This window comes from Arthroderma uncinatum (genome assembly GCF_011692745.1).
Source record: "Arthroderma uncinatum strain CBS 119779 chromosome Unknown scaffold2, whole genome shotgun sequence".
NCBI classification, from domain to species: domain Eukaryota; kingdom Fungi; phylum Ascomycota; class Eurotiomycetes; order Onygenales; family Arthrodermataceae; genus Arthroderma; species Arthroderma uncinatum.
The window spans coordinates 1,375,778-1,393,818 of record NW_022983864.1 but is presented as its reverse complement, the minus strand read 5'-3'; the positions used below and the strand labels follow the sequence as shown (position 1 = coordinate 1,393,818).

The 18,041-nt window shown below is 49.0% G+C and overlaps 5 protein-coding genes across 5 annotated transcripts; 3 read left to right on the top strand and 2 right to left on the bottom strand.

The window, feature by feature from the left end:
- Positions 1-553: 553 nt before the first annotated feature.
- On the top strand, positions 554-1,926 carry GIQ15_02364 (aromatic prenyltransferase; the record flags this gene model as incomplete). The annotated part of the gene is made up of 2 exons (XM_033549781.1): positions 554-1,752; positions 1,812-1,926. The coding sequence occupies 2 exons, from the start codon at positions 554-556 to the stop codon at positions 1,924-1,926; spliced, it is 1,314 nt and encodes a 437-aa protein (XP_033406942.1).
- An 806-nt stretch (positions 1,927-2,732) lies between these two features.
- GIQ15_02363 (uncharacterized protein) lies at positions 2,733-8,275 on the top strand (the record flags this gene model as incomplete). The annotated part of the gene is made up of 5 exons (XM_033549780.1): positions 2,733-2,871; positions 2,932-3,139; positions 3,203-3,348; positions 3,401-5,426; positions 5,479-8,275. 5 exons carry the CDS (start codon positions 2,733-2,735, stop codon positions 8,273-8,275), a joined length of 5,316 nt encoding a protein of 1,771 aa, XP_033406941.1.
- Positions 8,276-8,743: 468 nt separating this feature from the next.
- On the bottom strand, positions 8,744-9,548 carry GIQ15_02362 (uncharacterized protein; the record flags this gene model as incomplete). Its single annotated transcript, XM_033549779.1, has 3 exons — positions 8,744-9,053; positions 9,120-9,230; positions 9,292-9,548. The coding sequence occupies 3 exons, from the start codon at positions 9,546-9,548 to the stop codon at positions 8,744-8,746; spliced, it is 678 nt and encodes a 225-aa protein (XP_033406940.1).
- A 1,613-nt stretch (positions 9,549-11,161) lies between these two features.
- On the top strand, positions 11,162-15,327 carry GIQ15_02361 (uncharacterized protein; the record flags this gene model as incomplete). The annotated part of the gene is made up of 3 exons (XM_033549778.1): positions 11,162-11,615; positions 11,674-11,850; positions 11,906-15,327. 3 exons carry the CDS (start codon positions 11,162-11,164, stop codon positions 15,325-15,327), a joined length of 4,053 nt encoding a protein of 1,350 aa, XP_033406939.1.
- A 783-nt stretch (positions 15,328-16,110) lies between these two features.
- GIQ15_02360 (histone acetyltransferase esa1) lies at positions 16,111-18,026 on the bottom strand (the record flags this gene model as incomplete). Its single annotated transcript, XM_033549777.1, has 6 exons — positions 16,111-16,269; positions 16,331-17,538; positions 17,598-17,632; positions 17,683-17,747; positions 17,812-17,839; positions 17,944-18,026. The coding sequence occupies 6 exons, from the start codon at positions 18,024-18,026 to the stop codon at positions 16,111-16,113; spliced, it is 1,578 nt and encodes a 525-aa protein (XP_033406938.1).
- Positions 18,027-18,041: the final 15 nt, after the last annotated feature.

Here is an 18,041-nt window from a genome sequence, read left to right as displayed (position 1 = left end):
CATTGGATTTCCGATTTCCGATGTAGTTCCCCTCGGAACCATGCTGTTAGGTTGGACGGGGGTTAGGAATGTGGTCACCTCCCCGCTTGCCCCGATCCAATCTAATTCCAAACTACCTCTTCCATATCCTTGAGTGACTTGAAGCGGTATGGCGAGAAAGCCGGTAACATGTTGGGATCCACAGCAATCTACTGTACTGTTAGCTCCTTTATCCACACAAAGAACAGGCTGTTCAAACATTCCAACATGCACAAGTATATAATCACACTGCATAAACATGCATTTTCGTATGCACCCCTGAGCTGGGATAAGACACCGAGCACATGGATATCCCGCACTTTGCGATTGCTTCCGCATTTTTCCTGCTTCAGCGGGGGGGACCGGCGCAAATTGTATTTATTATGCGGATGAGGCATGGATCTGCCCTTAGGTACTTAACTAGCCAGAAAGATTTTAGACTCCAGCCGTCCTTCCAATTCACGCTTATCTTCGTGCCTTCTTGTGACTCCTGGAATCTTTTAATCTCCCAGGTCTACCACAAAATCTAGCCAAAATGACGGACGGCTGTAATCAAACAGGGGAGCCATCATCTGGACCGGCAAAACCACCAACCGTTGAACATACTGCACAACCATGGCAGGTACTCGGTCGCTTTCTGGCGTTTCAAAGTCCGAATCACAAGCTGTGGTGGGACAAGATGGCTCCCATTATCGGGTCTCACTTGAAAGGCACCGATTATAGTACCAGCGCTCAATATCAACACCTGTTGATGGTCCATTCCAAAATCCTGCCAACCCTCGGCCCGTTTCCAAACCCGGATAGAACTAATCTAATATGGCCTTCCTGCCTACCGGGGGGTGGAGAGCCATGGGAAATCAGTGTCAACTACCAACAAGGGTCAAAGTCCTGTTTTCGAGTGACGGTTGAGCCAATTGGCCCTAATGCCGGAACGGAGCGAGATCCTCTCAACGAGACCAGCGCCAGACAACTTCTGAACGAACTGAGTCGGCTTCAACCCAATATTGACTTTGGACTGTTCAACTACTTCGATGATGCCATTACATTATCGAACCGTGACGCCCGCAAGTACTGGGATTCTCTAAGTCAGCACTGGGATGCTTTGGGGCAGCACCGGGACAAGCCCCAGAAAGTCATTGCCCTCGATCTCCATGAAGGGGGTTCCTTTACAGTGAAACCATACTTCATTTCAATGGTCCGATCGATCGCGACTGGGGTTGGCCCTGTCAAAATCATGTTGGACTCAGCAAAGTCCTACTGGAAGGCCAGCCCGCTGGCTACCGGCCTGTCCATGGTGGATGACTATCTGGCTGCAACCAAGCATCCGCTCCTGGAATCTAAGAGCTTTCTCTCCGTTGACTGCAAAGACCCTAAGATATCCAGAGTCAAAATTTACACCGGGGCCAATATAACATCATTGGATGTCGTGTATGATTTTTGGTCGTTAGGAGGCTGTCTCCAGGGAAATGCAATCAATGCAGGCTTTGAAATAGTCAAAAGAGCATGGGAAACAGTGTTCCCAAAACTAATGCCAAATGGAAAGGCAAGAGAGTACATGACGTTCTGTTGGAATTGGGAAGTGTCACCGTCCCACCCTGATCCTGTTCCAAAAGCATACTTTCTGCTTTCCGATGACTATGACAAGCACGTAACCGACGTTGTGGTTGCACTCTTCAAGGATCTTGGGTGGGATAGTCATATCGCGAGACACAAGAGGTTACAGGAAGAGGCATGGTAAGTTCAACCTGGGCACTTAGCATGGCTGGTATTTTCTGACAGTATCCTCATCCTAGCCTGGAATATGATTTCGAGACCGGAAGCCGGGTCTATACCTGGATTGCCATCGCATTTTCAGAGAAAACTGGTCCTTATATCACCGTTTACGGCAATTTTGCGGCAGCATTTTAGTTGCCTTTTCCTAGTATTTCTGTCTCCGGGTTGGTACAACAGGTTGAGTTGGTAGTAAGAAGATAGGATAGTTGATAAAGAATATAACGAACAGCAGAGCGTAGCTGACTGGCCAGTGAGTATTTGATTGATTGATGTTGTCGAGGATGAACGTTTGGAGGAGCGAACTTTCCCTTTCTGGGCCAAGAACTGATGACTAAACACGAATATCATGTGACCTGAACATGTATTTAGAGGCAGAAAGATATCAAATCAATATCTCATTCTCAAGCCACTTATAACTCCGTACATAGGACAGCTAGGGGAGTGTGTTATCTCTTCTCAAAGGCAGCGAGTCGGCTTAGCAGTGCGCCCGGCTAACGAGATGCGGATTGAATGGGCCATGCCTGCCCATATAAGCTTGGAAGTATATGAAGACTGGGCCCTGTAGTTACAGAGTAGAAAGTAGTTAAAAGATATAGTGAGGGTAAAGATAGGTTGGGAGGCTGGCGGGCAAGCCTGGTGAAATTCAGGCTGACTGAGATTATCCTCACTGGCGCTCTGCATCAAAGAACAGAAACAAAACTCCGTTATATAGATCCAAGGGCGACTTGCCTGATTATATAACCTAGCTGTGGCGCTAAACATGCACCCTGCAGTAGTTTAACAATATAATCCGACGAGCTAATCGACATCCAGCGCTCCATAGCTTTTAACCCCAAAAAGATATCGATATCAAACGTCGCCAATGGCCGTGAATGAGATACCGAAATGCTGCCTATCTCTCGCGCCTGTCGTCGAAAACTCTTGATCACTAGGACACTACTATGCAGCGTCCGTTTGAGATTGTCATCCCCGGGGATGGCAGCTCGTCGTATAATGCAGCGCGACGACTGCCCCGTCCGCTCTCTGTGGACGCAGCACTGCAGTTCTCGCCGATGACGAGTGCGCCGATATTTGGCCTGGGTAAGTGAGGTCCATCTGATCATCTGTAACAGACACATCGCTGACTTGTCTCCCCTTTAGACTCAATCCTGCGGCCGGATATCGAGCAGCCCTCACTTGCCAACTGGGCGCGCACCTACGACTCCCACACCGCCGGCAGATTAGTAGACGCCCTGGACAACGAAACACAAGCAAGCTCTACAGACTCAACCCATGTCGAGACCGTCCGGAAAAACATACAGAACCTGCTGATAGGCGACGGCCTGGGGGGTGAAGGCCTGACGAAGATGTACGTTTCTCCCAGCACCTTTTTTTGCGTGGCCCCTTCTTGCTGACGATAAATGGACTGCAGTCAATTTAAGGTGCCGCCGCGGGCAAGTCAACCTCATCTCTCCCAGAAGACCCAGACGCCACCAACGAACGTGGAACTCACGGCTCACGAGCGGCTTGGGCCTTTCGCAAAAATGATACTGGATACCATAAACGTCCCCTACAGGTGTATGTTGCTCATAATATCCCATTTTGTACCGCTTGACTTTTGCTGATATAGTCGCAGACCCGTCGCCTAGCTCTCCTAGTCCGCTGAAGCAAGCTCCTCGAGTAAAACCGTCCACCGTTCCGGATGTGTCTAGCCGGGATATCCGTGATGCCGGTGATAAAGCGATCCCAGGGAATCAGCTACAGGGTATAGCAATGAAACCTGTTATCCTTGTTCCAGCTTTACCCGACTCTTCACAACTGAGCGAGTACGAACATATTCCAGATACCGCTACCAAGCGGCAGCGGCCATCACCATCTATGCAACAAGTGGAATCGATCAAGCTTCGGGACCAGAGGGAAGTGATAAATACTGCAGTTGCGAATTTACAGTCTCTTCTACAGGATGTATTTGAGAGCGAAGATGAGCTGCAACTCGAAAGCTCACAAGGCCAAGTACAGAACGCCAATAAATATTTCAACCCCATGGATACCGTAGAGGATAGCAGGCCGGCGTTATCATCCGAGGCCCATAGGCAGCTCCAAAAGGCATTCCGGAGTGTATCTGGATATGGGAAACTTAGCGATATCCCAAACGAATTTATAACGCGTGTCCAGAAGCTCTGTGAAGGCCCGATCATGGCTGCTCAGTCAGCTGATATCACGGTGGATGGTGATATGTCAGATACCAGCGTGGAGAGTTGGGCTAGACAACTGGGAGACCTAGAAAACGCATTGCTCGCGATGGGAACTCTCCTCCACACAATGGCTGGTCGCACCGACGCGAAGGAGCTCTGCTCAGAGGACATGATACAGCTTATTCCAACAGCACTAAATCATGTTTTTGAGCATTGTATCATACCGGCAGTTGAATGTAGGTCAAATGGCAAAGATGCAGCTCTGTTCAGCCGATTCTCAAGCCAGAAGCAGGCAATATCAAGTTTAACCCAACAGTCAAGGAAAATCTTGTCTCAACTCGGTGTATTCCTCTCCGCCGTTGATCTTGTTGAAGGAGCAATCACAGCAATGGAATTTATGGCTACCAAGCTAATATTCGTTGAGAACGCCCATCATGAGAAAGATTCCACGATTGGGGTTCAAAAATATGAATCAGTTAGACGATGCGCGATGGACATGCTTGCAAAGATATTTGCCAAGTACTCTGAGCAGCGATCATTTATTCTTGACGAGATTCTGGTGTCTCTAGAAAAGCTACCTTCTACGAGACAGAGCGCAAGACAATTCAAGCTAACAGATGGCAAAAGCATCCAGCTGCTTTCTGCATTGGTTGTACAGCTTGTCCAAACCACTGCACTCAGGAATTCTTCACCAAACGCAGCCAAATCTAAATTGCGACCGTCCAAGCAGAACGATGAGGATTCAGACGACGATGAATCGGATTCTGAAAATGAAGCCGAAGCCTCACCGTTTATAAGTCTCTCGAGGCAGGTGGACCAGGCCCATGATAATGCGGTACGCAGTGCGCAGTATATTACTAGATTTATTGTACAGCGAGCTATGACTTCGACAAAAACTGGAGATCAGCCATACAGAAATATCCTAGATTTATTTACGGAAGACTTGATAAGTATACTGGGCTCCTCAGAGTGGCCCGGTGCCGAACTTCTCCTACGTGTCCTGGCTTCCCAAATGGTGGGAATAGCAGAGCATGACAAAAGTACGGCCAACGCAAAGAATATGGCCTTGGAGCTTCTAGGCTGGATGGGATCCGCAATATCAGATTTGACTTCTACTGCCCAACACCTGAATAACTCGATGGACGAAGGCGACTCTGAGTTGACAGACTATACAAGACAGTTGTTCGACAATCATATAAGTCGCTCATTGCATGTCCAAGACTTGGTCGTTCGCGATGGTCCTTATCGCATTGCTCTTGAGTACCTTAACACCAAGGATGTTGCAGGTTCACACCTACAAAGTGCGCGAGACTACCTTCTTACCGCATGGGCCAAGACTGCATGTACCATCTACTGCGAGTCCGCTCAGACCGAGAACCTATCTCGCAACTCGTCTGTTAGAAAGCTAGCCACGTCATTGAGAAGCATGATTTCCGATCCTCAATGGCTTGAGCAGCATAGGTATGTTACCTACTAAATACCAACGAAATCTCGATAACTAACTCTTCAATAGACAATTCGATACCATCTCAACTCAGCAAGCTCGAATCGCTTACCTGATCGTTATTTTAAGCAGTGGTTTTTGCAAGGCATTTGACACAATTGTTAAAGTCTTACTAAGCTCGATTTCTAGCGATCAAGCGAAAGTGAGGAGCAGAAGTTTGAAGAGTGTGATTCACATGCTTGAACGCGATCCAAGCTTGCTCGACCGAGATGACTCTATCATGGACTTGATTCTCAGATGCGCTGCTGACTCGTCGCCAATGGTTCGCGACTCTGCTCTTACGTTAACTGCTCGCTGCATATCGCTCAAACCAGCATTAGAGACGGAGTGTTGTCGTGCAATCTTAGCGTGTGCCTCCGATCCAACTGTCGGTGTTCGAAAACGGTGCATCGGTTTGATGAAGGATGTATACACCGCGACCGCGAACCAGGAATTAAAGATTTCAATTATAGAGCAATTGCTAAAACGCGTGCAAGATCACGAAGCAAATGTGGCGACATTAGCACGGCAAGCTCTGGAAGAGCTCTGGCTGTCACCCCTTCATGCGTCTGCAGATAGTTTTGATACACCGCAGGCTAAGGTATCACTTGCAGAATTGGTCGCTCTTTTCATAGGTGCAGTACAGCGGGGTGATGAGGTAGTGGCCAATCTTGAATCATTCTTCAAAACGGTCCTGCACTCGGATTCTAAATCCTCGTCACACAATTTTAAAATCTGCAAGGCGGCGGTTGCAACTCTGTTTGGAAACGTGGTGCATGGTTCCGACAACGTTGATCAACGATCTCTGCAATCTCACCTACGGACGTTGACGGTGTTTGCGAAGTCAAATGCTAGACTCCTGACACCAGATCAGCTTGAGACTCTCCATCCATATATTGGGCACCTGTCCAGTACCGACGATCTTCTTCTATTCCGCTCTGTGGTAGTCATTTATCGCTGTGTGCTTCCGCACCTTTCAGCTGCTCACAACAACCTACTGAAGGAGATTCAAAATGACCTCTTCAAGAGTGTCTCCAAGCTAGCTAGGACTGAACTAAATGAAGTCATGGCCTGTCTCTGGACAATAAACGGGGTTTTACAAAACACTGAACGGTTGGTCAAGCTTACGATATCCGTCCTCAAGGGTATCTATCAAGCATCTAATACCAAACTTGACGCATCCACGAACGGCGATGCGCTTGGTCGAGTTAGAAGCTACATAAGAATTGCTGGTTGCGTCGGAAAGCATTGCGACTTGGAGAAGTTCACTTCTTTCTTTGCTAAAGCATTCCCCAAATCCAACACCGAATCTGTTTCTGGACTCATGGTAGAGTTTATATCTCTCTTCACATCCTCTGCCTACCCCCACGAACTAAGGGTCATGGCGTTGGAGAGCTTGGGTTCGATATGCGAGACTTGGCCAGAACAATATGGTAAAGAGAAAGCTAGGATGGCGTTTTCTTCTGTGTTCAAGGAAGACAGCGGGGATCTTCAAGACATTGTCCTCAAAACATTCCTCACTTTTTTCTCTATCCATGAAGGCAAATCAGAAAAATTCGTCAATACCATTGATGCAAATGGCGAGAATGCTGACACTAGCCGGCTTGGAGGATCTTTGAAAGCCAATGCAAATGACGGTGCTGCAGCGTTAATCGCACAAAATTTCCTTCCACATATGCTTCATGCCGCTATGTCGAAACAGGATTCCTTCGCACTCACCGCAATTGAGTTAATTGCAAGCATCAATCGCCAGGGTCTCATCCATCCGAAGGAATGTGCAGGCGTGCTGGTATCTCTAGAAACATCCCCAAATTCAACTATTGCTAGCACAGCCTACGATATCCACAAAATGCTTCATCAGCAACACGAGTCTATGTTTGACCGTGAATATATGAGAGCGATCCAGGATGCCTTCTACTACCAGAGAGACGTAATTGGTGATCCATCCGGTGCATCATCTCGACCGTTTACCCCGAAGCTCTCCCTACTATTCGATATTATCAAACTTAGCAACAGCAAGTACCAGAAGAAATTTCTTACGAACTTTTGTTCTAAAGCAAATTTCGAGCTGAAGAAGTTAGATGTCTCTGGAACACCTCCCGAATATCTACTGCTTACAAGATTCGTTTGTCAGAACGTTGCATTTTTTGACTACGCGCAAGTGGCAGAGCTCCTAGCCGCAATTTCCTGCATGGAACGCATCGTGGGAACTACCGGAACGGCCGTGGCACATTCGATAGAGACAGAAGTTCTCTCTGTGAGAGTGGTGGGGATGGCTGAATCATCAGAACCACAACAGGGGGAACCCAATCATATGCCTCCCCCAATCAATGCGGATGTTTTAAAGCGCCTCGCTACAGCTGCTGCTGGACTATCGATGTTATGGGAAACGAGGTCCTATCTACGCCGTCTCTACAACCTAAACTTCCACGCACTACAAAAAGAGGGCAAAATTGCTACGAAAGAGCTGAATAAACCTGCGACCAAGCTGCCCGGAGTCTCAGGTGATCGGGTCTGGGAGGCAATAGCACGGATTATGCGATCCTTGGACACCGTGGACTCGATGATCAATATCTGCCGCGAGTTTTCTACCTTGATGTCAGTAGACGAGGAGCTTAAGATTGCGGGTGACGATGACCGAGGCAGCCCTGACCCATTTGCCGACGTAAATGACATGAGCAACGTCATTGGCGCCGCAACAAGGCCAGGAAAACGAAAGAGCTCCGTTTCTAGCGCCACAACTCCCAAGAAGAAGGCGAGAGGTAAGCCAAAACAGGGCACTAAATTCCCTAGTGCAGACTCCGGGGAGGACAGCGATCTTGACTGAACACTATTCCTTTTCTACCTTTACGATGTATACTATACCATCTTTTATGCCATTTCATTTCGTTTATGGGGCGGTGAGGCGCATGGGCCATTTTATGGGATTTGATTTCTTTAAAAATTGCGAGCATCATATGGAGAGCGGCATCAGGGCGGAACAATACTTCACGGTTTCTCAGGAGTTGGCCAGAAATGCCTATTATATTTATTATGTGCCTGGGGGCGACCTGTGTTTAGACATACATACCTAATGAATATAGATGTTACTTATCACATTCGCATCAATTAGCCAGTCAAGAGGGCCTTGGTTCCAGGATAAACGCGGCATACAACCTGACGACCGAGTGACGACTACAGCCCTCCATAAAAGCCAAGGTATACCTACAAAACGGTAATGGATTTCTGGAACGGTAGCGTACAATTTTCCGCTCGTGAAATATTATATACACAACATGAAATGAGCGTAGGCAGTCTATTTGGTTTTGATGTATTTGAGCTTCCCGGACTCGTGTAAGAAGTTGTTCGCGTAAGCCTTGGGGCGGAAGACACGTTCATTTGGCTCCTGAACGAAATATTCGTACCCTTGCTTCTCAGCAAATCGAATGGCATCCTCCTTCGATCTGAAGTTGAGGTGGGTTCCCTGCATGGCGTCTGCGGAAGATTGCCATCCCATCAACGGGTTCTCCCAACGGTGTCCCTTCGATAGAACGTCCCAGTCCATTCTCCAGTGGTGGCTGCGCCAGGTGCCAGATTGAGTAGCGGGCTTAGATCCTCGGTATATTCTGCGGTGGAATAGGTAAGGAAACAGTTTCATCTTTCATCAATTGGAAGTTGGCCCGGAATCATACCTGACTGTTCGAGCCTGGAGATCTGTTGGAGCACCAGACAGAACGGCAGCAGCAACGACCTCGCTTGGTTCACTGCCATCCATAACACGCTTTGGAACAGGGGAGAACAGGCTAGATAAGACATACAGTTAGCAATCTGTAAGCATATTGGCATCCAACTGGGGAGACCTACGATGTTCCGTGGTCGACTGTGGCATTGTAGTCAGGCTGGTGGCGCGGAATCGATTCGCCAGCACTCTCCTTGCGGGTTATAGCGCTCCCGGTGGACGGTGTCGCGGGGGCATCTTGGGTGGTGGTCTTGATGTCTCCGGTTGCTTGACGGGTGGCGGAGGAGCTCAGGTATCGGGCATTGAGGGCGTACGCAGATCGAATTGTGCGCGTGCAGGTCGCCCCGACGGCAGAGGGGCCGCCAGCTCGCAGTAACGGCATCGTGGGCAGGATACACCGTTCGGCGTTGACTTATCAAATGTTTGCGCTTGCTCGATATCTCGACGTCCAAAAGGCCCAAGTTGGAAGCCTCGGAAATTCACTTGTGCCGGCCGCCCGATGCGGTTAGCGCGCGTTGGCTGCACTTCAACTTGTTCCTTGGAGCGAGAGACCGCAAGCCATCGACGAAAAGCACGAATACTCTTGATTCACATCACCCGCACTTAGTCGGTGAACTGTGTCTACGGTAATTGCTCTCTGGCAGGCCTGGGAGATGCGTTGCCGTGTTCTTTTGAGTCGCTAACATCGTTCTTCACGCGCAGATCCGACCACCATGAGCTTCATTGCCCGACGAGGGATCTCTACCCTCATCCCCCCAAAGGTACGTCCTGCTGGCCCTGTGCATCTCGAGATATATCATGGTTGGCTAACAATTGGGTCCAGATTGCCTCTCCTTCGGTTCGTATGCCCAGTTCCTTTCAATTGGCCGCTCTTCCGCCTGCCGCCGTGTGTTTTGATGTCGGACGACGGGAGTCGTTGGGAGCGATACATGTTTAGCAAATGGATAAGGCGGACAGGATTTCAGCTGGCTAACAACGTTATCAGGCAATCGGCGCTGCTAAGGATGCTGCCCGCATGGAGCGTGTGAGCGACTTCTACGCCAGACTCCCACGCGGCCCGGCCCCCGAGGTCAAGCCCTCCGGCCTCTTCGCCCGCTACCAGGCCGCCTACTTTGGCAAGAATGCTTCCTCTGCTCGTGAGTCCGCCTTCCACGCCGTTATTCTTGCTTTCCAGGTTTTATACTATACCTGGGTGGTGGGTTTCCTGCCCTGAATATAAAACATATGACTAACCTATTGTCCAATTGTCCAGCTCTTGTCCACCTCATCGTTGGCCTGACTCTGCTGGGATACAGCATACAATACGTCACCCATCTCCGTGAGTCTTCTCTTCCCTGTACTCCTTGTTATCGATCCTAACCTCGCCACAGGCCACCACAAGAACAACCCTCACTAGTCGGTGATGACACTGTACTCATATGTAGATATTCGCATAGAATGAACTTCCGTTGCTAAACTTTCATATTCTATAATCCTCTTTCTCACATCCTTTACTCCGTACAGTCCTCTATCAAATGCTATATGCTACTCCGTATATGCCATAAATGCGTGCTGTATATGTGTAGAGACTAACCCGATCGGGAAATAGCTTGGCACAGCTGGCCGACTTTCCTTGTCTTGCAAGTGTCACTTTCTCTTGAGGTTTTCCATATCGTCAACTGTCTTGACAACACCCGGTGTCCTTTTTCCGGCCTGTTAACGGCATCCCTGGGCTTACGGTAGCTGGTACTTTTGGTTTTTCGCCTTACCAGGATAGCAAGGAAGCTTCGACTGCATCTCCGGCCTACGCGTGTCCTATCGACCTGCTCGTCAAAGTCCTCTCTGCGGATCGGCTACTTGGTGGTTCTCCGTCGCAATACATAGTCTTTGACAATACGTATGTCCATCGTCCATCCCGTGTCCTTTGCTTGCCAGGATATCCTCGCGAAAAATGATGAAAGCTGTGATGTGGTGGCTAGCGCTGACCCTTGTTTCTTGAAGCTATAGAGCATTGTTATGGCAGAGCAGAGCAGCAACGATGTGGTAAACCAAACCCGGTCGGGCGGCGACCTTTCGCCTTCCGACGTTCCTGCGAGCAAACTTGACAACTTGACTGCTGGAGGGGACCGGGGGGATGTTAAAACTTCTGAAAACAGCTCAACACTAAAGGTAAATGCAGACACGTCGCAGGAAATATCAACGGGTAGCCCATCGTCGACGGAAGCGAACGGAGTCGGGACGGAAAACCACGATGCGGACGCCAGTCTGTCGCCGAATATCGGGGATGGGAGTGGAGGATCTGACACGGATGCAAGCCGGCCTGACGCAAGAGCCAACACCGACGGGACACAGCACTCGCGGACAAGCTCTGTGAAAAGGCCAGCATCATTCAAACCTGTTTCCTTTGCTAAATTTTCAGTCACAAAACCACCGGGGTCAAATGGGAATAGCAAATCAACTCCGGAGAAAGGTACGGCTCTCTGTTTGTCTCAAGTTTAGAGCGGCTGAATACTGATATCCTGTTATAGCACCCTTTTCATCATCCACTCCTCCATCATCTACATCTACTCCCTTGAGCTCCAGGCCGCGGTTAGTTGCCAAATCTGGAAGCGGATTACGGGATTCTTCGCCGAGAACATCCACGGTTGGGAGTAAAAACCTCTCTGGTGCTCCTGATGCCAACCTAGTATGGAATAAGAATCGACGTAAGTTATACTTGTTAGTATATGCCTTATCCCTGATTAACACGTTGTTATACAGCCGTCCAGCCGCCTCCAACAAAGCACCTTACGGACGAAGAGTTGAAACAGCAATACGGCATCCACATGACATCACGCATACAAACCGATAACAACGAGAAAGAAGCTAAATGGGCTGATATTGATGACGACGAAGACGACTGGGCCCCCGAGACTATAGAGTGGAACGACGGCACCAAAATCACGTTAACACACACAGAAGGTGCCGCGCCAGGCTCCCAGGAGACAAATGGTCCAACTACCAACTCAGCTGACCCAGGCAGACAACCCTCACCGGCCAACAATGCACCACCAGCTCGTGAGGCACCTAGACTTTTACTTGCGAAACCTTCGAGCTCACTCGGGTCGAATACAACAATCCTTAAAGTAGGCGCCAGTGCGGAAAAGCAACAGTTTAAACAGGGAGGCGATTTATCAAAGAGTCCTAACGAAAAGTCGACATTAACATCTAAGGGGCCGGCAGCAGTGAGATCACCATGGGCACCGTTACCGCCTGTCGAAAAGGCGTCGCCTCTAGCACTCAATCCACCAGCACAGGCTCAACCTCCTGCTCGGTTAAACCAAGGCGAGCTCCCTGGTCTAGACACTGTTTCTGCCCCTCCTGCGAAGGAAATCGCTGCAGATGACTTTAATAGATCTTGGAGGGATAGACAGCCCGCTGCTCCTCGTGAGCTCTACAACTCTCAATCAGGGAGGTATGAGCCCGTGTCAGACAGCCGCCATGGCCCACCGAGGAATGACAAGTCTGCGAAGAACGACGGCCATTTCAGACCAGCTTCCCTCCTTCAACGTTCAATGCACAATGAGCAATCTGGGCCAGCTGAACCTTCGGCCGCGTTCCAAACCCACCGAAGCCCTACGGAAGGTAGTTCCTGGGGACGTCGACGTACATCCTCGAATGTGAGTGGCGGTAGTGGAGGCTTTGTTAGAAGAATGTCCTTGAGTAGGCCCGACCTTCCTTTTAAAGGTGGCCCACCGTCCACTGGAACGATTGAAAGATCCGCTTCACCAAGTACCCGTCAACTTCAGAATGGTCCTATTGCTCCAAGCATAGGATCTCCATCTCAGCAGTCACACAGGAGCCTTGAACATGGACCTGCCAGTTATCATCAGCCCCCACCGAACTCTCAGAGCAATGCACCACCGCAAGGTGCCGCCGAAGTCCCAACCTCTCAGCCTCCAGTGGTCGAAGATCCAGTCGCAATGCAACAACGAATTATGCGAGAGAAACGAGAAATGGCGAGACAGCGACGATTAGAACAGGAAGCCAAGGAGGAAGCCGCCAAACAGGAGCGTATAAGGATAAAGCTTCAATCCATGGGTGTACCAGCTAAAGAACTACCAGGCGCAAAAGATGCAGCAGCAACTTCAGGTTCTGAACCAAAACGGCCTGCTGGCCAACCGGCAACGGCTACTACCGTGGCGTCACCTCCAAAACCACCTGTCCCTGAGCTAAGAGGAGAACCCAAACAATATGGTATGATGAAGGTACATCACCCTGAATCAGTGAAGAAGCTAGTAGCGTCTTCGGAGAAGGCCCCTGAGAAGCCCCAGCAAAGTGGCAACCAGACTCAAAATCACCAAGTGTCACCTTCTCATGAGCAACCACGCCCCGAGGCTTCACCCGCTGCCAATGGTTCAAAGCCCGTTCAAGAGCCCCAGCCCAAACCTTCACAACCGATTTATGGGCCTCAACCAGAGGAAAGACCTCCAAACTGGAAGTATTCAGTTCCCTCAACGTCTACTTACACTTGGCCCAGCTCCAAAGGCCACGCAGCAACTCTCGGAGCTCTCTGGGGCCCGCCAACTAACGACAAGGCATTGGGTAACGGCACATTTGATAGAAACCTCACTAGCTTTCCATCGGATCTCGGCTCGCTAGGTCTGGCTGAGCAGCCGCATATTTATCCTCAACCAGGCCAAGAAGGAGTGGAAATGCCGGAAGGAATGCCTCGCCCTCTTCCTGGACCCCCTAAGACTATTCCGGATGCCGCGAAGCCTCTATCACCACTAACATCCCCTGATGCCCGACCAGAACGCATTGGTGATAACCCAAAACCAATTGCTCCTCCTGGTCCAATTGCGCCGCCATCATACAACCAAGGCCAACGTTGGCAGCAAGACCGGCCTCCTCACCGTGGCCAGGAAACCGCTGCTTGGAGCAATTTCCACCTAGTTGCCAGGAAATCGGAGGCGGAAGAGAATGAAAGATTCCATCAAGACCTCAAAGCTCTTCGTGAGGAGGAAGCTAGAACTGGAATCAGCCCGTCACTCCAGGCCACTTTTAACGAAACATGGCGACAAGTCGAAGCTGGGGAGCGTCCGGGCAATCGGAACATCATTGGAGTGGTTGCAAAATCTTCTGACAAGGATGCTCAACCCTCTCCATTCCACCAAATAGACTCCGTCAGCGGTCTTCCTTTCACTGATAAGCAGAAGCCAGTACCGCTACCTCCGACTCGTGGCTCCCGCTTTTTCCCCCATGGCGCTGAGCCAAAGCGACAAAACAACCAAGAGACAACGTCTGCTCGTAGCCAATCTCCTCCCCCGCCAGAGGAAGTGTCAAGCCATCCTGTCTTCACAGGCGATTCTCAACGACCATTAGTTCATCTCCCTAACCCTAAACCACGCGTCAAGCTCCCTCCTGGTGCTCTCTCGGCGCCTAGTCCACCACCTCCGCCTCCAGTGCCTGCAACCTTCGCTGCTATGGTAGCTTCACCTCCGCCTGTGCGAGCACCACCGCAACCAATCGCCAGTACCACATCTTGGCAGGATAGGTTCAACGGGCTTTTCGGCAAGAAAACAACTCAGCCTGCTCAACGAAAGAACAGCTCACTGGCCGTTGCATCCGCGACCAAAGAACCCTTGGATGTGGTATCAAGTGTCTCATCAGCTGCCGTGTCTCTCCCACAACGTGGCGAGAAACGGAAATTCACCGATGACTCGGATAAGGTAACTACCAAAGAGGTTGAAGATGAAGAGGCGATCTTCGAAGACCGCGAGGCAGGATCTTTACCCGTTGTTAAGGTGCCTTACATGGCCCCACGAGCCGCCTGGCATCCAGCCCCAAAGCAATCTCGCTTCCGAACCAAGTACCAGAAACCAGTTCTATCACAAAGCATCGAGCCTTATATTCTCAGCCATACTGAACGGGATAGTAACGGAGACATTGTTGTTACCGTTCGCCCGCCAGGCAAAGATGTCAAAAAGATTCTATTACCTAAACGGGGTGGAGGCAATGCAAACGCAGCACGACTTCGTTCAAACCCCAAAAGCCGCACTAGAAATCCAAGATCTAGGGAAGGGAGTGGATCGTATCAAAATTCACAAACTGCCAAAAAGACCGGACCTACAACCTCAACTTCTACTACCCCCACCACCCGTGCCGGCTCTCCTAAATCACGCCCAAGCAGCGTAAAATAAGTAGTTTAGTCTTTTATCACCGGTGTTTGATATCAGGAGCCCCGCCATTACCTCCTTTCTTGCTTCTTAATACCATGGATAATTAATTTCGTGAGATGGAAACAGACATGGACTTTTTCAAAGGTCAAGTTTGCATTTTTCTTTTCGGGCTGATCCTACCAGGCGCGGATAGCTTTTCTACCCCTATTTCCCTTCTCTCCTTTGTCAGCCATTCCTCCTTGATTACCTTCCCGTTTCCCCTCGCCATCCCGTTATCTCTATGTCTCCATAATTTCATTTTTCTCGCGCCTAGCTTTGTCTTCTTCACCCTTCGCAATACTATCGCTCGAACCTCTGCTGTCTAGTAGCTGAGATTCTCAAAGCCCCTCAATCCGGTTGATAAGAACCCTCCGAAAGGAAATTAAGATTATCATTTACCTCCAATACTTTGTCCTTTGATGCAAGCGATAGGTGCTGAAATTGAAGACCTGTAATATCATGTCATGTCTATACCCGTAATGATTCGAGATATCAATTGTAGGAATGTGACCTTGAAGGTTATCAATTCATGCTACTACTGCAGGCGCAGGCTAAAAGCTACACACTGCGGTTCCGTATCATCTATTTTATTCCACCTGTGATTATAATGCTGAGGAAAGAATAAAACAGGAATATAAACTAATGTACAAGCAGTAATAACAAATAGCACGACACAAATTCCAAGCCCAACGCTAAATAGAAAATCATAAAATGCATCGCTTGCTAAAGGACACCCGAGCAGAATAAAGTATATAGACATTCCTTTTACCAATTCCATGTCCTGCTAGAAGCATTAAAAACTGGAGGTTTCCATTGGAGACGGGCTGGGTCGATATTCCTAGCCCCCCTTATCTTCTCCTTTTCAAGTCGCTTTTTATGTTGCTCCATTACACTGTCAGTCAACACAAGGATCCAGTTTCCTTTCTGTAAATAGTTGTTAGAAGAGACGGCGTGGAATAGTTAGGATAAATGGTAAGAAACTTACGTTATACCGTAGCAAGCCTAAGACTACCAAGGTTTCATGAACATCCTTTTCAGTCATGGCACTGAGGGTAGCTAATTCACTCTCGCTAATTGCGTCTCGTCCCGGTTCGACAAGCAGTTCGACAAGTGTTTCTCTCCAATATTGTCGGTAACTCAGTAAACCCAAATCACTGAGCGGTTTTTCAGGGGACCCTAGTTTCCCCTCCCGCTTGCTAAGCTCATAGCTGAAAGCGATGAGAAGTCGACCGAACCCACGACGTTGATATTGAGGTAATGTAAGAATACAGGCGACATTGTAGCCCTCCGCTGACTCCTTTTCCTTGGAGAAATAGCCAACAAGATGGCATCCGTTTGCATCGCGAGTGGCCATGCAATAGAACAGAAACGGGTCGACGTCATAATAAAGCGTTTTGTGATCCAGGAATAGTTTGCTGAGTAGACATAAGTTTCTGCACCAGGTTCGTTGCCGTCTGCCGTCAACTTCGAAAAACGACACATAATCATCTCGGTAAATCTCATTGCCTGGTGGGTGTAAGAGTGTGCATTTGCTTCGATGTCTGTGAAATGCACGCTCATTATCAAAATAGCTGAGACAAAATTCATCGATGTAAATCATATCGGCATCACTGAAAGATGTAGGATAAGGCGAAAAGTACCACGGCTCAATCTCAAACTTGCCCATCTGTATTTTACTTAAATTTCGTACACGATGGACCTCTGTTAGATTTTGAGTCATGCTTCCGCCAGTTCTGAGCTTTTCAATCTCGTCCTCTCGAGAAGTGTCGGCCGTAAGTTTATCCTGTTCGTCCTTGAGGACCGCCTTGGCTTCTGCCTCGGCTTGAATATCGATCATCTCGACATCTTCAGAGTCTCCGTCGCGAAGTCGAGGTGTACCACTTATTGAAGGCGCCTCACTACCTAGCATGGATATATCAAACGGTGTGCTACCTTCATCGTCCCCCTGATTCTCCTTGCCACCTGCCTTTGAGGGCTGGGGAGTCTTTGCAATATTCTGGTTTTTGCCAGTGAGAAGGTCTGGGGTCGATGAGACATCTCGGCTTCCATGCTGTCCGCGCTTAAGATTTTTTGGCTGAGATTTGGTTGCAGCCGCAGCCGCAGCTGCGCCAGATACTTTCTTCTTTTCAGGCTTCTCTGGTTGGGGCCATTCAACTTCTTTGGTCAGATCAATCCTGGACGCAGGTATCCATTCTACATAAATCTGTTAGCACAGATGTCCTATCTTTGATATCTCAAAGGGGTAGACCAACCATCAAGACGCTTGTTGAAGTCAACATAGTGAACACTATTTAAAATATTAGCACCATTCCTGTTAATAGGAGATCATGGACATACTAAAAACTAGGCCCTCCCTTCCTCTGCCTTACAGAAAGGATCTCTGCTTTCCGCTGCTCTCCATCCTATTATGGCCGTGTCAGTACGTGATACTCACGTGATATGAGCTAGGCAACTTGATTCTCTCACCTTATTGACAAACACCTTTACACCGATGCTATAGAAAGTAGGTAAATGTTAGATTTATATGATCAAGACTGTAACAAATGCAGAGACTGATCTGCTGGAGGTAGAATTTTTTCATATTTTTTATAGGCATACCTGAGGGTGTTCAAGGTGGCGAAACCTCTATCTGCAGGATCTGGCGTGCCAACGCCGTCTTGAGGGCCATCTGGGACTCCCATATTAACCAGCAGACA